Consider the following 22,873-nt stretch of genomic DNA (forward strand, 5'->3'; position numbering starts at 1 on the left):
TCTACTCTCACAAACCTGACACACCTGAGAAAGGTAAACTCATATCCTTAAGCAACAGCCAATCAGTCTCCTCCCTTAGCAACCACTGTAACAGATGCCTCCTCCCCTTAGCAACAATGCAAGCAACAGCCAAGCAGTCTCCAACCTTTAGCAACCAGTGTGGGCGGGGCCGCAAGGGAAGGCAGGCTTGTCATGCCACTCCTGAGAAGTTATGTGAGGCCGAGGCTCTGAGGCCTTGCCACAGAAAGGGTGTCAGGAGTGACTTCAAAAACTGCAAGCTGCTTCTGGTGTGAGACAAATGGCCGTCAGCAAGGATGTTACCCAGGGGACACCCAGATGTTTTACCATCCTGTGGGAGGTTTCTCTTTATATATCTGTGGAAGGTCCAGGGTGGGAGAAATAACTTTTTTTCTTCGTGTACTCTGTGAATGCACACTAATGGAGAGGCTGCGCCTGCGCAGGTCCCAACGGAAACTCTTCCCAAGCTGAAGTTTAAATTTTGGCGGTAGCCACGCCCCTCCGTCCCCGGAGGGCATATAAGGCAGCCCTCGGCGTCTGCTCTCCAGTTCCTTTTTTTCCGCCGCAAGGTTCACTTCGGATTCTCATGTCTACGACTCGCTTCAAGCGCTGCACTCAGTGTGCCGCTAAAATTCCTGACTCCGACGGCCACGCCAAGTGCCTCTACTGCCTCGGAGAAGCACATGTCGTCGGTACCTGCCGTTTCTGCCTGGCCCTAACGGCCCAGGCTCGAAAAAATAGAGCCGCGAGGCTTAGAGCGGCGCTCTACGAAAAATCGCTCGCTCCTGAACCCGCTCCGTCGACTTCGGGCACGAAGTCGCCGCTTAACCCGGAATCGATGTCGTCTTCAGCGGCTAAAGCCCCTTCGGTCTCGTCTAAGGCGTCCAGAGCCTCCAGGTCGTCCAAGGCCGCTAAACCACCGTGCACTCTCACCACGGCCACGGTGTCGACACGTTCTGGTCGGGTCGGTCCTTCCTCGACGTCGAGCTCGGTAGCTTCCGTTTCCTCGGCTCGATCCCAGCTCGGGGCTCCTCCATCGACCTCCGCGATGAAGATCGCCTTTAAAAGGGCTCATGAGGAAGCTCGTCGGACCCAATCCGACTCAGCAATGATCCCTCCCACACCGGGTAAATCCCTGAGGGTTCCATCAAAACAACCGCTCGCTAAGAAGAGGGCAACCCAACGCTCTTCCTCTTCTGCCTCCTCCAAGATGGATGTCCCTTCTTCGGCAACTTCTTCTAGAAGGTCTTCTCCGATCGCTCCCGCTCAGCGACCTCGCCAGCCTTCTCCTCACCAACTCTCGGACGGCGAGTTGCAGGACTCACCCCACCACTCCACTCAGACAGTGGTCAGGGTCCCATCTCCTCGACCTGCTGCTTCTCATCGTTCATCTCGTCAGCAGCTTTTTCCCCCGACCTCGACACCGGAACGGGGTAGACAAACCACTCGCCTGGCTCGAGCGGTCCAGGCTTCGGCCTCCAAACAAACTCGGCTGCAGATAGCTCCTGCTCTTGAGGCGGTGCCGCCACCAGAGACTGTGTTGTCATCTCCCCCCCAGTCCCCTCAAGGGGCTGGGGACGATGAGATAGAGATTGATCGCCCGGATTCTGCTCTCTCGGCCTCGGTGGTATCCTTAGGCCTCGATCTCTCTCCTCCCCATGATGCCTATGAGGTGGATCCTCCTTCGCCTACCGACAACATTCGGGCTTTCTCCGAGCAAATGATTAGAATGGCTGATGCCCTGGGTTTAGAAATTAAACAGACTTCCAAAGCAGTAACTGACCCGGTTTTCAAACGGGTCCAAGCCCAGGCCCCTCCAGCCACGCTGTTGCCGTTCTTACCCTATCTCCTCGATGTTATCCAATCTTCGTGGAAAACCCCCTCCTCGATCCCTCCTACCTCGAAGAGAATCGAGTCTTGGTATCGTACGGATGACGACACCTTAGAATGGCTTAAACACCACCCCGACCCGAATTCCATGGTCGTGAAGGCCTCTCAGTCCTCCGGTCGTGAATCCACTACCCCTGCAGACAGAGAGGGTAAAAGGTTCGACGCGGTCGGCAGAAAGCTCTACTCCGGAGCCCTTCTACTTTGTCGAATGGCGAACTATGGGGCCTGTATGGGGGCATACCAGCAGATCCTCTGGGAAAAAGCTCAGCCCTTCTTCGCGAAGTTGTCCGACGAAGACCGGTCGGTCATGTCCACCCTCCAACAAGAGGCCGATTCGTTAGCGCATCATCAAATCCAGATGGCTAAGCATACGGGCGACACGGCCGGCAAGATGATCGCCCACGCCATTGCCATTCGCCGCCACGCCTGGCTGAGATCTTCCGGCTTATCTTCTTCCTCGAGGCAGGTCATCGAGGACCTCCCCTTCGACGCCATGGGCCTCTTTAATGCTGGCACCGATGACAAGCTTAAAACCAACCATGACTTTAAAGTTCTAGCCACTAAATGCGGCGATCAACCCCAGGCTCACCGCACCAAGTGGTTTCCTCAACGCTTTCGACGCTTCCCGCCTCCTTCTTACCGCCAGCAATCTTTCAGACGTCCCTCGGTATCGAACAACCAAAATCGCCAACAGCCCCGTCGGGCCGCACAACCTCAAAGACAGCGCGGCCGGGCCACCCCCACCGCTGGTCAACCTATCCGGCGTTCCTGACGCCATCTCTCCTTCCAAAGACTCTTTCTCCGGTACCGATGTCGTTCTCACTCCTCCGCACCCCTCTCCTCCACCAAATCAACCTCATGGTCTCTTTATAGACCGCCTGGCTCCCTTCTTTCACCGGTGGAAATCTATTACTTCAGATGCCTGGGTTCTAAAAATTGTCCAAGAAGGCTATGCCTTAGAATTCGAAGAACTCCCTCCCACCGGTCAGGTCCTTCTCTCCAACCCCTCTCAAGAAATTCTCGCAGAGGTCGACGCTCTCCTCGCCAAAGGGGCTATTCGGCCTTCTCCATCGGCACAGGACCCTCAAAGCTTCTTCTCCAGGTACTTTACGGTCCCGAAGAGGGGTGGGGGCCTCCGCCCAATTCTAGACTTGCGCATGCTCAATGTCTTCATACGCCCAACCAAGTTCAGGATGGTCTCCATCGCCTCCATCCTCCCGATGCTTCACCGCGGAGACTACTTCGTGTCTATAGACCTCCGAGACGCCTATTTCCACGTGGCGATTCGAGAAAACCACAGGCGCTTCCTCTCTTTCAAGGTCCTCGACCAAACCTACCAGTTCACCGTTTTGCCCTTTGGCCTCGCTACCGCCCCAAGGGTCTTTACCAAAGTCGTCGCTGTCGTGGCTGCCCACCTCCGGCTCCAGGGGATCACAGTTTTTCCCTATCTAGACGACTGGCTTCTGGTCGGATCCGACCCTGTCCTACTCCGTCGACACGTCGACTACACCCTCTCTCTTCTAGATTCTCTCGGTCTCCAGCTAAACCACGAAAAATCTCACCTCAACCCGTCGAACAAGATCCGCTTCATCGGCGCCCTGTTCGACTCAATCGCTCAGACTGTCTCGCTCCCGCTCGACAGGTTTCTAGCTCTCCGTCATCAAATCATCTTCTGCGAGACCCACCGAAGAGTTCGGGCTCGATCCATTCAAATACTGCTGGGCCACATGGCCTCCACAGTCCTCACGACCCCGTTCGCCAGGCTCCGTCTCCGGTCCCTGCAGAGGTGGTTCATAGATGTTTTCAAGCCATTTCGCCACCCCAACTCGAGGTTTCTCTCGATCCCGCCTCATGTTCGTCGGTCGCTTCTCTGGTGGAAGTCCCTCTCCAACGTCTGCAGGGGTCTTCCGTTTCACTCGGTTCCTCCCTCGATCACCATAACCACAGACTCATCCAATTTCGGCTGGGGAGCCCACATGAAGGGCCTCACTGTTCGGGGCCTCTGGTCTCCCTCCGAGAAGGCCAATCACATAAACTTTCTCGAACTCCTTGCTATCTTCAAGGCTCTGAAAGCCTTCTCCCGCCTGATCTCCCAAAGATCTGTCCTCGTACAGTCAGACAACACAGTAGCAGTATTCTACATCAACAAACAGGGCGGCACAGGCTCAAGGAAGCTGATGCTTCTCTCCTCCCAACTGTGGCATTGGTGCATAGCCCACAACATCCAAATCTCGGCGACTCACCTTCCCGGGATCCACAACGACTTGGCAGATGCCCTCAGCAGAATGACGACTTCCTCCCACGAGTGGATGCTCGACCCCGAGACTCTTCTTTCTCTCTTTCTCAAATGGGGTTTCCCCACCCTAGACCTCTTCGCTTCTCCCCAGAACGCTCAGCTGCCTCGGTACGGGGCAAGACTTCTCCCGTCCTCCTCTCCAGGCTGCCTGGGAGACGCCTTCCTTCTGGACTGGTGGGCGGAACCAATCTATCTCTTTCCGCCTTTTCCTCTGATACCGAAGGTCCTCCAGAAGCTCCGATCGGTACCGATGTCGGCGATCCTGATAGCGCCAGCCTGGCCTCGTCAACCGTGGTTCCCGGCTCTTCTTCATCTTTCCAAGGCGACCTTCTTCACTCTGCCTCTCCTACCACACCTCTTATCCAGAGAAAACGGCCAGATTCTGCATCCGGATCTCCCCTCTCTACATCTCACTGCTTGGAGGATTCTCGCCTGACCTCCCTCCCGCAGAACTTACAAGAGGTCCTCCGCGCAGCTCACAAGCCGGCTACAACCAGGGCCTACACTTATAAAGTCTCTCGCTTTCGTTCCTTTCTTCGCTCCCGAGGGATCACTGCTTTCCCAACCTCGGTACCGATTGTGCTGGACTTCCTTATGTCTCTAGCAGAACAAAAGCTTTCTCTTGCCTCTATGAAATCTTACCTGGCCGCTCTATCATGGTGCTTTCAGCAGCATGGTAAACCATCATTGTTTTCCGATCACCTCGTCAAGACCTTCTTAAAAGGATACAACAACATCTGCCCACCGGCCCAACCTCCTACCCCAGGCTGGAACCTCGAGCTTGTCCTTTCCCAGCTCACTGCTTCTCCCTTTGAACCTTTGGCCTCGACCGACCTACGTCTCCTTTCTTGGAAAGTTGCCTTCTTGGTGGCCATAACCTCAGCGCGCAGACCCTCGGAGCTGGCGGCCCTTCGGGTCGATGAACCCTACCTCCGCTTTCATCACGACCGCGCCGTTCTCCGTCCGGACATCACCTTCCTTCCCAAGGTGGTCTCTGCTTTTCACCTTAACCAGGACATTGTCCTTCCCGCTTTCTTCCCAGACCCCTCGTCTCCCCTTGAGCGGAGACTGCACCTCCTTGATGTGCGTAGAGCACTTCTGTTCTACCGGGACCGTACTAAGGACATTCGAAAGACCCCAAAACTTTTTGTGGCCCATGCCCCAGATAAACTGGGCAATCCTATTTCTTCTCAAAGACTCTCACACTGGATTGCTCAGGCCATTGAACTGGCCTATGAACTAGCCAAAAGACCTCCTCCCCCGTCGGTCCGCCCGCGTTCGACGAGAGGTCTCTCCACGTCGACTGCCTTCCTAAGGGGCATTTCCCTGGACTCCATCTGCAAGGCAGCGATCTGGTCTAACCCCCTTACATTTGTGTCTCACTACAGGTTAGACCAAAAGACTTTGAAGGATGCCGCCTTTGCTAGGGCGGTTTTATCCTCATGCTTGTCCTAACCTTCTGCATTTATGACTTCTATGTGGGTGCTTTTTCTCATGCGACCCTCTTGTTGTTTTTTCCTGTTTGGTACATGTTTGCACTACTCTCCTGATGATCCGTGCCTTATTGCTATTGCCTTCCCCCTTAGGGGAATGATGTTTTCCTGTTTTCACATGTGCTCTTAAAGGGTTATATCATGCCTGACCGAACTGCCTTCGGTGTTTGGCGTGTGTTTGATGCAATACCTTAATGGGTCCTTGGACCAGGGTTTTCTTTGATGTTTTCATGTTTAATAAACATATGTTTGGACAGTTTTCTCGTTGTCAGGGTTTGCTTAGCCCGCCTCCGAGACCTAAGCTTGCTAGTCTCCATTAGTGTGCATTCACAGAGTACACGAAGAAAAAGGACAGGTTGCTTACCTGTAACCATGTTTCTTCGAGTGTACTCTGTGAATTCACACAAGCCCGCCCTTCCTTCCCCTCTGGCAAACCCTCTTCCTTTCTCGTTGCCTTTGCGGCGTAGGAACTGGAGAGCAGACGCCGAGGGCTGCCTTATATGCCCTCCGGGGACGGAGGGGCGTGGCTACCGCCAAAATTTAAACTTCAGCTTGGGAAGAGTTTCCGTTGGGACCTGCGCAGGCGCAGCCTCTCCATTAGTGTGAATTCACAGAGTACACTCGAAGAAACATGGTTACAGGTAAGCAACCTGTCCTTCTCCTACAGGCAAGTGTGAATGTTCCAACTGGCCAACTTAGCATTACGTAGCCTTTCTGTTTCAAATCCTGGCTACTTCCTGCCTGAGGAAATCCTGTTGGGAGGTGTTAGCTGGCCCTGATTGTTTCATGTCTGGTATTCCACTGTTTTCTGAGTGGTGTTCTTTATTTACTGCAAGAAATATAGAAATTGGCCAACTTGATCAGCATTGAATAGCCTTGCCGCTTCTGGTATGAGAGAACTGGCCATCAGAAAGGATGTTCCAACTTAGGGAACTGCAAGTTCTGCACCCCCGCCCCCATACCATCTCTATTGGTTGCTGTTGCCAACATCCACACAAGTATATCATTTTTAAATGAAGTCTTAGTGCCTGAATCTAATACATAGTTATGTAAATGGAAAAAAATTCAATCAAACGAAAATAGTAGCAAGTGATTTTGGGCAAACCAGTATGTCAGACACTTGGGAAAAAGAATGACATCACTGGATGTTTACTGTTTCACAAAGTTGGAAACAATTTTTCCATAAATGGAACTTTGGAATCAAGCCAGTGTGTTGATGCTGTAAAGACACGATAAGAGATCGTGCAGCGGGTTTTCCTCGGCCAGGTCCTTGCTGGAGGAAACTCTTTCCTCCAGCAAGGGCCTGGCTGAGCGAGATCCAGGGAGACGTCCCTCGGTGAGCCCTCACCCCTTGGGAAGTGCTCGTGAGCGTTGCTAGGCAGCAGTGCTCACAGGCGCTTCCCTAAACCGGATTGCCGGGAGGGATAATAGGGCCTCCCGGCAATCCAAGCAGTTCGGTTATCTGAGATTGGGCCCGCCCCTTTATCTCGAATAACTGAGACTCTACTGTAGTAAAAGGTTTAGGGGTAAACATGGAGTTAATCAGAGTTACCAATAAATTACTTTGTAAATAATACCTTAACTAAATGTAAAGACCTTCTGAAAATGCTTGTAATACATTTTTTACATAGATTTCTGCAAAGAACATTAAAATGTAGTACAAGGCAGCTGTACTTGGAAACTTATATGTAAAATTCTATAAGAAATAGAAAAATGTAGGTAATTGTGATAAACTGGGAGGAAAAATCAGCACAGGGATGCTTTTTACATGATTATAGAAAGAAACCAAGAACCATACAACACAAGGAAACTGGGGAGTCATGACATGCATAATGTTTTGCTGTATGAATGTTGACAGGTGCTAGAATATTAGAATGGGGATTTGTGGGTGCCATTGTTTCTATGTCTCTAGTAGTACCTGAACATTTTATCTTGCCAAAGGCTTGACACTTTAGAAATGGGGATTCAAACAATTATGTAGCATCTGCATTTGTATAATATGCATCAGCTTCAATTATTTATTGTTTTAAAAGTTAAATGCAAAATTATTCATTTACATTCTTCATGTGGGCTCAAACATCTGGCATGCATTTCTTGAGTAAATATATGCTTCATGTGAACATTAGAATCTTACAACAACCAGATGGACCATTTTCATTTTGAAAAAACTGAATTTGACTCTTGGGTCATATAGAGAATTTATATTCTATTGAATTAACGTTATGAAGCATCCATCAAAATGCCTCAACAGTTAGCAACTCAGGAATAAACCCTTAATGTTTTCCTTCATTTTCCAATTGATTATTTATCCTCAATATATTCATAGTTTTTAATGATTGTTACTATTTTCTCTATTGTAGTATGACAACGCATACAGGATGGGTGACATAACTGTGGTATAAACTTGAAGAAACAATAGGTAAAACGTGAAGTGATGGAGCAAATGAAGGACTTGTGTATTATTGTTTTTCAGAACCTGCAGAGAAAATGGTAAATGAATTTGCATTTATTAGAGGCTTTGCCTCTCAAATGTTTACAAATGTGTCATTTAATACTTCTTGCTTTTTAAGACTACTAGGGTGAAAATATGAAGGCAACATAGGCACTGAGTAGGCAATGCAAATTGAACCAGTCAACCCAGCACATAGATTGTATTTTTGATGCTCAATTAATTCAGCTTTAATTGCATCAACTGTAAAAATATAAATTACAGTTAGATTGAATTGTTTTAAACAATCTGTGCCTTTAATGCTGCATATATTGATGCTGTCTTACTTGTTTTCTGAAATGTTTTGTTAAGTAAACATGCCTTTTTTGAAACACTCTGCTTTGTAGATATTACAGATAACAATAAAATTTCCTATTAAGATACGTTGTGTTATATGTGTGCCAAATGTTTGCAGTAAGAGGAAAGTGTAAGTTTAGAAATTTCTTCTTATAAGGTCCATTGCTTTCTATAATTTACACACACATTGCCTAATTCAAAGGCTATAAATGGCACTCCTAAGAACTTTTTTAGGCATGTCTCCTTATGGCTGGTGGCACTACATCATCTCAAGTAACAAAAGGGAATTCTGCACCACTTAGTAAGTCTCTTCCCAGAATATTTTCTTGTCAGAAAATGAGTTATACTGTTCTGTTGTAGCTGAAGCTGAGGTCATCAAAGGGTGAGACCGAAATCCTTATCTATGAGCATTTGGTCATGAATGACTTTCCAGAGAAAACTGATAGGTTACACTGATGAGATACCACACTGCTGAGGCACCTTGTTGAAATGCCAAAATGAAAAGTGAAGAAGACACCTATACCTTTTGTTATCATGTAGAAGAGGAAATTTCAGCATGTTTTGTTTATGCCCGGTTGTGCAACAAGTAACACTTGCTTAAATATTCTCTTCAGCAAAACTATTCAGCAAAACTGGTCTATGCGGAATGGTTTTGCATTTTTGCCGTATGTTAGCTGCTCTGAGTCTCAACGAGGGAAAGAGGGCAGGATATAAAACAGAGTAAATAAATAAATAAATATTAATTGCTGTATAGGAACCCTCTATACAACCTTTAATAATAAACTCCCATATGCCCTTGTGTAGAAAAAGGAATTTGTAGGAACTATCATGGTGTAGTGGTTTGAGCATTGGACTACGACTCTGGAGACTAGGGTTTGATTTGCCACTCAGCCATGAAAACCCACAGGATTTGGGCGAGTCACATGCTCTCACCCCCAGAAAACCTTAGGGTTGCCATGGGTTTGATATGCTTGAAGGCATACAACAAGAACAAAAAACAGCAACAGCTCTGGAGCATTAGACTGAAATATTGGAGACTTGAATGGAGCATTAGACTAAGACTCTGGACACCAGGATTCAAATCTGTACTTGGTTATGGAAACCCAATGAGTGACCTTGGGAAAGTCACATTCTCTCAGCCTCAGAGGAAGGCAAAGCCAAACCTTTTCTGGACAGATCTTGGCAAGGAAATCCTATAATAGGCATTCCTTATCTTGAAGGCACACAGCAACAAGGAGGCCTATACCGTTTTCACTCTGGCAACCTTAGACATCAGTAGCAGTGTATTCCAAGATACTTTCTCTATTGCAAATCCTATTTTTAGGAGACTATAATTCTTAAGATAAATGTATTGAAACCCAGGCTGTGGTCAGCTCACCAGGATAAATTCTGCTTTGGCCAGGTCAAGCTTCATTCAGTTTTTTAGTCTTCCTCCAATCCATAACTGGTTTAAGCTAGTACAAGTACCATGTTCTAGCTATTAATCTGAATAGGGTTGTATCAGTTAAAATCTAGTGTGAATGAGAAAACCTTTAAGAACTCACACATGGGTTACCATTAACTTATTAAACTTCCCAATATATGCTCCTAGCCTTTTTACTGCCACTAAATACAAAGTTTACATAATGAAAAGATGTTTGCTGCAAGCCAGATTCTGAAAATAACAATAATTCCAGAATTATGTTGGAATTGAATAAATCAAACTGCAGATATGGGGATTGTGTTGTCACTATTACCAGCATAGCCAATGGTGAATGCTGGGAATTACAGGCCAGTATAATGATACATGTGTGACTCCCAGTAACATTTCTTATTTACTTTTTAAAGGCATTTTAATGGGAAGAATATCTCAAGTTTTAAAGCTATTATCTAATCAATCCTAAGGTTGAATTTTCTGTTCTCCCAAAAAGTAATAAAAAATAGCAAGGAGTGCAGCTAATTACAGATGTTTTTCCAATATTGCAAGAAGAGCAAACACTTGCTACATTAACACTAAAAAGTAACAGGAATGAATTACCTTGAAAAAGAAATTTTCCAGACAGTGCTGCCATTAGATTCTGGCATTAACTGCTGCTTTTTTTGAAAGAGAGAAGCCTAGTATACTGCTACACATCAATCTAGCTGGAACTCTATTTGGTGCCTATTTTAAATGTGGATACTAGGCTTGCTGAAATAATTCGATTTTCCCGTTACCCGTTATTAATTCGTTATTTTCGTTTGTTTTGAAGCAATATAGAACCTTGGTTGTCCACACGTCTGGATATCGCGGTTTCGAATCGCGAGAGGCCGTTTTTTCTTATTTCTTCGTTTTTTTCGTTAAGAAAAAAAAGCTTTTGCAAATCACCCAAACTCCTTTCCTTTTGCCCCTCAGCCAATGGGAGGCTCAGCCAATGGGAGGGGGCGAGGGGGAAGGAGGCCGAGGAGGAGGAGGAAGACGGAGGGGGGAAATGGCCGCCGCCGCCGCCTCGCCTCAGCTCAGGCCTGGAGAGACCGAGAGGGGCCCGGCGGTGAGGAGGAAGAGGCCCGGGATGCGAGGGGGTGTGGGCCAGGCCCGTCCTCGGCTGCTCCCAGGGGCCCAGATTCGCACCCTCCCTCCCCCCAATACAGGTCTCCAGTCCATACCACGCTACATGAACTTGAATGGATACTGTGGTTGTGTTGTCGAAAGCTTTCATGGCCGGGATCACACTGTTGTGGTATGTATTCCGGGCTCTATGGCCATGTGCCAGAAGCATTCTCTCCTGACATTTCACCCACATCTGTGGCAGACATAGAGGTTTTGACGTCTGTGCGAAGCTAGGCAAGTGGGGTTTATATATCTGTGGAAGGTCCAGGGTGGGAGAAAGAACTCTTGTCTGTGGGAGGCAAGTGTGAATGTTGCAATTGGTCACCTTGATTAGCATTGAATAGCCTTGCAGCTTCAAAGCCTGGCTGCTTCCTACCTGGGGGAATCCTTTGTTGGGAGGTATTAGCTGGCCCTGATTGTTTCCTGTCTGGAATTCCCATTTTCTGGGTGTTTCTGGGAAGGTAATGGCACTCCATGTAGTCATGCCGGCCACATGACCTTGGAGGTGTCTATGGACAACACTGGCTCTTGGGCTTAGAAATGGAGATGAGCACCAACCCCCAGACATGACTGAACTTAACGTCAAGGGATACCTTTACCTTTACCTACACACACACACACACACACACACACACAAGCAGGGACTATATATATATATATATATATACACAATATATATCACACACACACCAATTTAACAAAGTTTCAGCCACAAAAACAAAGTTTCTGAAGTAGAACAATGACTTTCACAGTAAAGACAACCCAATTTAACAGGAAATAAGACTTTCAAACCAGGAACAGATTTCTGCAATTATTAAAAAATGGTTTATTATAAAAGCTATGAAAATTTGCCAAAAATCAGAGGATAAGGGAAACGTTCCACATTTTGGTGAGCTATCAGTGTTAAATGTGTTCTACCACTGTACCAAGTTTGAAGAAGATCACTCAAAAAATGAGGGCGGGAGAGCCCCCTAAGTCCCCCCCCCTTCGGGCTGTTTTTGGGCCACCGCGCATGCGCGTCCGCCATTAACGAATTAATTTAGAAAATAACGAATTTTCGTTAATTTCGAAAAATTTTGGGGGCCAAATTCGTTATTAGCAACAAAAACGAAAAACTGCCCCCTCTAGTTTTGAAACGAGTTTAGAATCAAATTTTTCATGGATCGATCAAGCCTAGTGGATACTCCAGCAAAGTAAGTGTGATGGGAGGGGGGTGACACATTTATTATGTTTTTATCTAATATTCAATATATTAATCCTTTAAGTTAGTAAATGCTAATTTAAATAGCTCTTCCTTCTAGTGTTTATTAATAGTTTCTAATTATACATATATGATTCCTCAAGCTTTCTTCAATACTGTTAAAAAGATATTTAAGCCTAAAGTCAATTGAATTTAATCCTTATTACAGTTATCCCACCAAATAAATAGAATTTGCTAAAATGTTTTCTAATTCCCATTGATTCAGTGGACTTACTCCACTGAAAATTGTATTTAGACTTGCAACAGAGGTGTTGGTGATGTGACTGTTCATTTATAGTTAATTAAAGCATATGTGATTAGATAAATATTGTGTATGTAGTATATTGATATTTACCCTGACACTTTGTGTTGTGAGAGGGCAAAGCGGGCAATGAAGGAAGGAGCCACTAGACGCAATGTGTTTATTTCCTCTATTGATGCTTTCCATGTACTTTCTTGCAGAGAGAAGATAGAAATAAAAATAGATCTAGGCATCAGGCACCACACCAAGAATAGAAAGTTCATTGCTAGCCATAAGGCACATGTGCCTCATAGTGGTGACTCTTAGTAAAAGATGAGGCTAGCTGACAATATAAGACGTAACAACACTAACATTTATTACTTAAAGAAGTACTTTAAATGGACTATTGAACATATACAGTAGAGTCTCACTTATTCAAGCCTCGCTTATCCAAGCTTCTGGATTACCCAAGCCATTTTTGTAGTCAATGTTTTCAATATATCGTGATATTTTGGTGCTAAATTCGTGTATACAGTAATTACATTACTGCGTATTGAACTACTTTTTCTGTCAAATTTGTTGTATAACATGATGTTTTGGTGCTTAATTTGTAAAATAATCTAATTTGATGTTTAATAGGCTTTTCCTTAATCCACCCTTATTATCCAAGATCTTCGCTTATCCAAGCTTCTGCCGGCCCGTTTAGCTTGGATAAGTGAGACTCTACTGTACTAGCAAAGTATTAAGCACTGCTGGATAGGTGTGTTAGAGAAGGGAAAGTACCATAATGCTGCTTTTACATACTGTAATTATGATTCTAAACCAGTAGATTTGGGGATTATCTGTAAAACCAATATTGACAAAGTTAAAAATTTATCTAGTTGTTCTCAGGATTTTTATTGAGAGTGTCAAGATAAATACAACCACTATATGATCACCATATTGTGCAAATACATTATCACCCCCCTATGTACGGGATATATTATTTCTGGACTTTGTATGGATACACCAAACCATGGATAATACTAAGCCTTACTGAAAATAAAAGTCTTCTGGCCCAAGAATAGAGTTGTGCTGGAGGAACTAAAAGTGCCCCGAGAGAACACATTTTGTCTGATGTAGTCAAATCAACCTGGATCGTGGTCCTGTGGATATGGGGATCAAATGTGGTTCATGGGCTACACTATGCCTAATTGTGGATTAAGGCAAAGCCATTATTGGGTACAGCCTGCTGGGTCTTCGTCCCATATCTATGCTTAGTATAATATATTGCAAGGGAAATTGTATGTATGTCCAAATGACTTTTCTAACTGTCTTTATATGACAATATCATAATATTATTAATTAGTGTGAACATACCTTGCATCTAGTTTGGATTGCAAGCAATAAAATAGAAGCTTTCATTAGGAAATAAATAACTGAAAAGTGTTGAGAAATACTCAAACAAGATACATGGAAATTTGAAATAGCTGAATAGGAAATATTTAGAATTGTCATTTTGACCCTTCTTTTATTCAGATGTAGCATAATCTCATATGAAGTGAACTACGAGACCTAGTAAATAAATAGTATCTTTTCTGCAGTATCTGTTCAAAATGACTGGAAGATGTAAGGTAAGAATGGGCACTGGCATAAAAAGAAAAGACTTGACACAAGATTGACACAAGACCCAAGAGGTAACTGGAAAAAGAATGCAAATCTGAGCAGTTGCAGTGTTAATTGATAGTCCACAACAACACAATTTGCTAATTACTGTAAATCTGAGAAATTTTCATGTTAGTGAATATTCCATGACACTACAAGTGACCAATTAATGGTATGCAGTGATGGCGCTCAGGGCTGTAGCCAGAAAAAAAAATCAGGCGGGATTTTGAAAATTGGTGGGGGGGGGGGGGTTGAACCCCTAGCACATACACCCCCCCCCCCCGCTACAAACCTATCAATATCTGCTTGAGATAGTGCCTGGAGTGACTCTTAATGTTTTGCGTCTCATAGACTTAACATGGGGATTTGGTTAACCAGTTAAAATTCATGAGTAAACCAGGTTTTTTTATAACCTGAAAAAATTGGGGGGGGGGAGGGGGTTGAACCCCTAAAAACCTCCCTCGCTATAGGCCAGGTGGCGGTGGGTTTACAAAAGGTGAGTGGTCAATTTCAAATCTACATATAAGAAGATGGCACAGTTTACATTAAGAATTTTACCAAATACGGTGTCCAGAAATGTGAAGACATCATGGTCCAACTCAATATTCGGAATCATGTTCTTAAATGAGTGTCATATGGCTAATTCTCCAGGATCTGTGCTAATATGTAGGATAATAACCTGCTTAATAGTATTTAACCAATAATCTAATGAGATAAGAGAACTACTTAGAGCAACCAGACACCAATCAACATTGAGAAGACACAGTGCAATGGTCATTTAGAAGAAAACCTATTATTAAGTTAGGCCAAGTGCTAAATAATGCAGGCTTGTAATTTAGGATTACAACGAAATACTTCCGAAAGTCTGCTCAGGAAAAGAGGGGGGAAAGAGGTGGAAAAATGAAACTAGGTATGGATTTCTGTAGATGTGAATGGACCTTCACTTCACTCTTCTTTGATGTAATGAAACTGAGCAGCAGCGGCAACCAAGATATCCATGCAGATAGGCATTCATTGCCTGACTTGTCATGATGTGATGCGTGGAATAGAAATCAAAAGCACTCTATCTTCCTAAGGGAATCAATGGTTTTTTTAAATCATTTTCTGTTTTGAAACTGGCATTTCAAAGAGTTGTGGAAAATAGGAAAACACTGAAGCTCCCTATCAAAATCAAATTTCAGTAAATTATAAAAAGACCATGAAGTCGGGGAGTAAAGGAGCAAAAGAGATGGAAGTACACAACACACCCACATGCTTGAGCTAGCAATCACTGGTATTATTTCAATAGTATTGTAGCTGGTTTCAGTTCAAACAGTAAAATATTGCAGATAATTGGTAGGTGACTGATAGGCTTGATCGATCCATGAAAAATTTGATTCTAAACTCGTTTCAAAACTAGAGGGGGCAGTTTTTCGTTTTTGTTGCTAATAACGAATTTGGCCCCCAAAATTTTTCGAAATTAACGAAAATTCGTTATTTTCTAAATTAATTCGTTAATGGCGGACGCGCATGCGCGGTGGCCCAAAAACAGCCCGAAGGGGGGGGGACTTAGGGGGCTCTCCCGCCCTCATTTTTTGAGTGATCTTCTTCAAACTTGGTACAGTGGTAGAACACATTTAACACTGATAGCTCACCAAAATGTGGAACGTTTCCCTTATCCTCTGATTTTTGGCAAATTTTCATAGCTTTTATAATAAACCATTTTTTAATAATTGCAGAAATCTGTTCCTGGTTTGAAAGTCTTATTTCCTGTTAAATTGGGTTGTCTTTACTGTGAAAGTCATTGTTCTACTTCAGAAACTTTGTTTTTGTGGCTGAAACTTTGTTAAATTGGTGTGTGTGTGATATATATTGTGTGTATATATAGTCCCTGCTTGTGTGTGTGTGTGTGTGTGTATGTGTGTAGGTAAAGGTAAAGGTATCCCTTGACGTTAAGTTCAGTCATGTCTGACTCTGGGGGTTGGTGCTCATCTCCATTTCTAAGCCCAAGAGCCAGTGTTGTCCATAGACACCTCCAAGGTCATGTGGCCGGCATGACTACATGGAGTGCCATTACCTTCCCAGAAACACCCAGAAAATGGGAATTCCAGACAGGAAACAATCAGGGCCAGCTAATACCTCCCAACAAAGGATTCCCCCAGGTAGGAAGCAGCCAGGCTTTGAAGCTGCAAGGCTATTCAATGCTAATCAAGGTGACCAATTGCAACATTCACACTTGCCTCCCACAGACAAGAGTTCTTTCTCCCACCCTGGACCTTCCACAGATATATAAACCCCACTTGCCTAGCTTCGCACAGACGTCAAAACCTCTATGTCTGCCACAGATGTGGGTGAAATGTCAGGAGAGAATGCTTCTGGCACATGGCCATAGAGCCCGGAATACATACCACAACAGTGTGATCCCGGCCATGAAAGCTTTCGACAACACAACCACAGTATCCATTCAAGTTCATGTAGCGTGGTATGGACTGGAGACCTGTATTGGGGGGAGGGAGGGTGCGAATCTGGGCCCCTGGGAGCAGCCGAGGACGGGCCTGGCCCACACCCCCTCGCATCCCGGGCCTCTTCCTCCTCACCGCCGGGCCCCTCTCGGTCTCTCCAGGCCTGAGCTGAGGCGAGGCGGCGGCGGCGGCCATTTCCCCCCTCCGTCTTCCTCCTCCTCCTCGGCCTCCTTCCCCCTCGCCCCCTCCCATTGGCTGAGCCTCCCATTGGCTGAGGGGCAAAAGGAAAGGAGTTTGGGTGATTTGCAAAAGCTTTTTTTTCTTAACGAAAAAAACGAAGAAATAAGAAAAAACGGCCTCTCGCGATTCGAAACCGCGATATCCAGACGTGTGGACAACCAAGGTTCTATATTGCTTCAAAACAAACGAAAATAACGAATTAATAACGGGTAACGGGAAAATCGAATTATTTCAGCAAGCCTAGTGACTGAGTATTTCATATTCAAAATAAAAATGCTTTCTCCTAGAATGCTTTTAACAGCAAGTTTTCCCCATCCCCTTCAGCCCCTCAGAACCTCTCCCACATTTTTTTTTCTCCAAAGCAGTTTTGGGAACAATAGGTTGAAAATGGAATCTCTAAAGATAACCTCTTCGTTCTATCTCTGGAAATATTTGTCTGGATCAGAAGGCAGTTTTGGCTTAAACCTGATATTTCTTAGGAGCCCCATCCCTGTGCTGCTCATTGCTGGTCTCTCCTAGAGGTTCTTCTTGTGTCTTTATAGTGTATTCACTGTCAGGATGACACTTTCCTGGGTCAACTATGGCAGGAGTTAAACATCACATCATATTGAAGTCTTTTCTCTCTTTCTCTTTCCTTGTCATTTTATTGAAAGAGAGAAGCCAGTTCTATGGGTTTCCTATATGTGGTGGTGGTGGTGATGTTATTTACTATCAAGTTGACTTTGAAATGAGAGACCTATTTTAAATTTGCAGGTGAAGAGGTTGCAAGAGAAAAGGCTATCTTTGTTGTACTATTCTATGCACAATTACAGAAATTCTATGCACAAAACACAATTCTTATCCAATTGGGTAAGAATTGCAACATTGTCAGAAACAGAAATTATTGAATAGCACAACCCACATAGGCAGTATCAGGAAATTACAGAGACTCACTTGGGAGTGACCAATCGTTCATGCATTTCTTAAAAAATCTCAGCTTGGCACCTTTGCCCATTCTCAGCTCATTTTGCAATCAGTGTGTGGATGTCCATGGTCAATCTCAAGTGAGTCTCTATAGTCAAGAAAAACTGATGAAAGACTGCTTGTTGAATTAATGGAACTTGAAAGAGTAAGTTGCCAGAAAGCAATGCATCGAAAGGCAGGGCAAACCTGTATTCCATTCAGTTCGATTCTATTTCCTTAATCCACTTCCTACGGTAAATAACTGAGATATTTACTAGGGTTGTCCAAAATTTCGTAATGATTCTTAATTCGGATTGATTTTGGATTGTTCTCGCTTTTTGAACCGAGTATTGAGATGTTTTCCCTGGGTGCAACTGGCAGTGTAATTCGAACCATCGTTGGCCCATTCTCTAATTGTGTCTTAATGTTTTGTTAAATCCCCCCCCCCAATTTTTTAAAAATATTTTTAAAAAATATTTTTTAAAATTTTTTTTGTTTCTGCAACCTAACTTGAATGGGAGCCTAGCGCAGCCTAAAATGGCTGCCGCTCCCTGGCCAATCAGAGACTTCCACGATGGCTGGAAAAGGTGGGGGCTAGCGTCCTCCGCGTCCACGTGGAAGATCTCTATAAAAAACCCCTCCCTAACCCAGGCAAGCCATTCTGGGCTGGGTTACGAGTGGAGAGGGTGGTTCGCGCTGCGCTAGATCAAGCCGCCTGCATTGAGGGGAGAGAGGGCGAAGTGTTCTGGCTGTTGGGTCTGGGTTAGGGCTGGCTTTTGTTGCTGGTTCAATATTGTGTGTATTTTTTGGGAAATTGGCTTGGGGCTTGTGGGATTTTGCAGAGTCCTTGCTGAGGCTTTAGGCAAATTTTATTTTTAAAAGGACATGGGTGCCAAGGCATTGCTTTCCTGACGCTCCGTTTCTAAAGACCTCTGCCTTTTATTTTATTTCAGCAATCAGCCATTCTTTTTAAACCTTAAAGGGTACACTCACTGGAAGTAGTAGTTTCCAAAGGACGCGTGCATTCCTGCCAAGGCATTGCTTCCCTCACCCTCCGTTTCTAATCCCAAGCCTTGGGCTGAGTTTTATTTTTGCAATCACAAAGTCAGACATTGATTTGATTCAATAGAGGGTCCACAGCAATTTATAGTTTCCAAAGGATGTGGCACTCCTGCCAAGGCATTGCTTCACTCACGCTCCATTTCTATTCCCAAGCCTTGGGCTGAGTTTTATTTCTGCAATCACAAAGTCAGACATTGATTTGATTCAATAGAGGGTCCACAGCAATTTATAGTTTTCAAAGGACATTGCCTAATCCAAAGTCCTCAGCCAGAGTTTCATTTTTGCAATCACAAGGTCAGCCAGTGGCACCGTTGATCAAAAGGTTCAAAGGCAATTTATAGTTTCCAAAGGACAGTGGCACTCCTGCCAAGGCATTGCTTGGCGTGTGCTGCATTTCTAATCCAAAGTCTACACAAGTAGAAGAGGGACTTTTACAGTGATAAGAACCCAATTGAACAGGAAATAAGACTTTCAAACCAGGAACAGGTTTCTTCAAATATTGAAAAATAGTGTATTATAAAAAGTTATGAAAATTCGCCAAAAATCATAGGAGACAGGAAACGTTCTGCAATTTGTTGAGCAAAGAGTGTTGAATGTGATCTCCCACTGTACCAAATTTGATGAGGATAGCTCAAGAAATGAGGGCGGGAGAGCCCTGTAAAAGTCCCCCCGGTTTCCCTTTTTTTTGGCGATTGCGCATGCGCGTCCGCCATTTTAGAAACATTAAGAATCATTACAAATTTTCGGAAATATCCGAAATTTTTGGGTGAAAAATTCGGAAATACTTTCTATATTGAAGCATCGGCACCCCCTACTTTAGAAACGAGAATTGAAACATTTTTTCCATCGATCGGACAAGCCTAATATTTACGTAATCCCTTCAATTTTTAAAGCATAGAGACAATCATCTCTTGTATGGATGCTGCTGTTTTGATTATAGAAGTAATAGAATCATTCTTGATTGTCTTTTTCATGGGCACAGGCAGTGAGATAACAAGCCATAAGAGTTCAAATATGGGTCAAAATTGTATAGTTTATCCAGGACTGGCCCATTGGATGAACAAACAGACTATCCCCTCCTCCCCCCGCCCATGCCCAGTATGCTAGTCCAAAAAGGATGCACCTGAGGAACTAGCTGCTGACTGTCCTTCCTGCAATGGCACAGCCAACATGTCAACACAAGGCTGTTACTGGACCAGGGTCAGGGCTGGAATGTGACTCCAGTACTGTTTGCAGGAAAAGGGTGGCAATGGAAAGGGCAATGACAGACACACACAGAGAGAAAGAGAGAGAGAGAGAGGGAGAGAAAGGGAATCCAGAGAAACCAGACTGGAGTGTATCCATCTTACATGACAAATCAGCCAAGGTGATGTATTGTTGGAGAGAACTGAAATAAATCTTAAGCTCATGAGGAAGCAAAGGTCACAGAGTCACTGTGATACAATGTTTATTCTATTTTTGTATATCTTAAAGTATATTAATATTGATGTGATCATTCTGATTCCATAATGAATTTCTGTATTACAGAATAGGGATTAATGAGCAAATCTCATTTATAACTCTTGGGAACAATTTACATTTATTTTGCTTTTGATAGCATTAATTGGATTCATACCAATTCAGTCACTACTCAATAATTAGTTTGATTAGTGAGATAACAAGTTCAAGGTGCTCATAATCAGGACTATTAACAAAAAGCACAATAAGTGTGACTTGCTACTTTATAGATTTCTGATGCGATGCTTGTTCAAGCATGAATTTCCCTTTACAGGGATCACATACTCCTGAGTCATATTTAAGGCCTGAGAAATACTGATTCGTGCTGCTGATTAATTTAACTGAGAGTAGGAGGAGGAAGACAGAAAGTTGTGTTGGAGAACAGAGTGGGGTACCACAATCATACGACTTTACAATGCAAATTGGGTAAGGAGCCAGAGAAATTCTTCAGGTTAAATGCCCACTAACAGCAGTTTTATATAATCTGATAGTTAATTCACAATGCGGCTAATCTAAAACTGGGGGCCAAGAACTATGTTTTCTGTCCACCCATAACTGAATAACAAAATAGCTCCACTGAACCATTCAAAGAGGGTACAATCTCTCTATATAAAGAGATTGGCATTGGTGGGCAAAGTGTAGTCAGGAGAGTGAATGTGCTCCCGGCTCCTCAAATATTGAAATCATTTTTATTTTGCCAGTTGCTTTCTCTGAAGTATAGACTACAGCACCTGGTATGGATTGGCAGTCTCCCATCCAAATATTAAGCAAGGCTTATCTTGCTTAGCTTCCAAGATGAGACAGAATCTGATGCCTATGGGGTGGTTAAATACCCAGGACTTTTTACATGGTCAAAACAAATGTTTTGTCATTTTTTTAAAAATGCCTCAAAATCTTTGTAGGGACCCAGAAGAGTCTAAATACATGAGAATGTCTTATGTCCCTTAGAGAGCACTCAGAGGCAAAACATTAAACCCTACCCCTCTTGCAAAGGAATGGATAAAGTGTATGTGTGGTCCTCCCAGGTGTGCAGCCACTTAGCTTTCCAAAGTTGCTACGAAACAGGTATCAAGAAGTGACAGAACATTACATTATGCAGGAAGTTAAATCACCATTGTTTAAATAAAAGGCTGTCTAGAACTTACACTTGGTTCTGTAATGATAATAAGCACCTCTCAATACAGGGATAAGCAATGCACAGTAGCTCCCCATGTTGCATATTATATTTTCAATCCTCATGTTAGTTTCATAGAATCATAGAATCATAGAATAGTAGAGTTGGAAGAGACCACATGGGCCATCTAGTCCAACCCCCTGCTAAGAAGCAGGAAATCGCATTCAAAGCACCCCCGACAGATGGCCATCCAGCCTCTGCTTAAAAGCCTCCAAGGAAGGAGCCTCCACCACAGCCCCGGGGAGAGAGTTCCACTGTCGAACAGCTCTCACAGTGAGGAAGTTCTTCCTGATGTTCAGGTGGAATCTCCTTTCCTGTAGTTTGAAGCCATTGTTCCGTGTCCTAGTCTGCAGGGCAGCAGAAAACAAGCTTGCTCCCTCTTCCCTATGACTTCCCTTCACATATTTGTACATGGCTATCATGTCTCCTCTCAGCCTTCTCTTCTGCAGGCTAAACATGCCCAGCTCTTTAAGCCGCTCCTCATAGGGCTTGTTCTCCAGACCCTTAATCATTTTAGTCGCCCTCCTCTGGACGCTTTCCAGCTTGTCAACATCTCCCTTCAACTGTGGTGCCCAAAATTAGACACAGTATTCCAGGTGTGGTCTGACCAAGGCAGAATAGAGGGGGAGCATAACTTCCCTGGATCTAGACGCTATTCCCCTATTGATGCAGGCCAGAATCCCATTGGCATTTTTAGCAGCCGCATCACATTGTTGGCTCATGTTTAACTTGTTGTCCACGAGGACTCCAAGGTCTTTTTCGCACACACTGCTGTCAAGCCAGGCGTCCCCCATTCTGTATCTTTGATTTCCATTTTTTCTGCCGAAGTGAAGTATCTTGCATTTGTCCCTGTTGAACTTCATTTTGTTAGTTTTGGCCCATCTCTCTAGTCTGTCAAGATCGTTTTGAATTCTGCTCCTGTCTTCTGGAGTGTTAGCTATCCCTCCCAGTTTTGTGTCGTCTGCAAACTTGATGATCGTGCCTTCTAACCCTTCGTCTAAGTCGTTAATAAAGATGTTGAACAGAACCGGGCCCAGGACGGAGCCCTGCGGCACTCCACTTGTCACTTCTTTCCATGATGAAGACGACGCATTGGTGAGCACCCTTTGGGTCCGTTCGCTTAGCCAATTACAGATCCACCTAACCGTAGTTTTGTCTAGCCCACATTTTACTAGTTTGTTTGCCAGAAGGTCGTGGGGGACTTTGTCGAAGGCCTTACTGAAATCCAGGTACGCTACATCCACAGCATTCCCTGTATCGACCCAACTCGTAACTCTATCGAAAAAAGAGATCAGATTAGTCTGGCATGACTTGTTTTTGGTAAATCCGTGTTGACTATTAGCA

General features: G+C 44.5%; 1 protein-coding gene and 1 long non-coding RNA gene across 4 annotated transcripts in view; one reads left to right on the forward strand and one right to left on the reverse strand.

Moving 5' to 3' along the window:
• The window catches only part of cxadr (CXADR Ig-like cell adhesion molecule), a 51,822-nt gene extending 43,254 nt beyond the window's left edge, over window positions 1-8,568 (forward strand). For all 3 annotated transcript variants that reach the window (XM_062975007.1, XM_062975008.1, XM_062975009.1), the window contains one exon: window positions 8,058-8,568. In XM_062975007.1, the coding sequence (XP_062831077.1) occupies window positions 8,058-8,099 (42 nt within the window). In that variant the 3' untranslated portion in view covers window positions 8,100-8,568. The remainder of the gene's footprint in view (window positions 1-8,057) is intronic.
• Window positions 1-22,873, reverse strand: part of LOC134297436 (uncharacterized) — an 89,845-nt gene that overhangs the window by 51,553 nt on the left and 15,419 nt on the right. The gene's annotated exons all lie outside the window — the stretch shown is intronic.

Source organism: Anolis carolinensis, chromosome 3, assembly GCF_035594765.1.
Source record: "Anolis carolinensis isolate JA03-04 chromosome 3, rAnoCar3.1.pri, whole genome shotgun sequence".
NCBI lineage: Eukaryota > Metazoa > Chordata > Lepidosauria > Squamata > Dactyloidae > Anolis > Anolis carolinensis.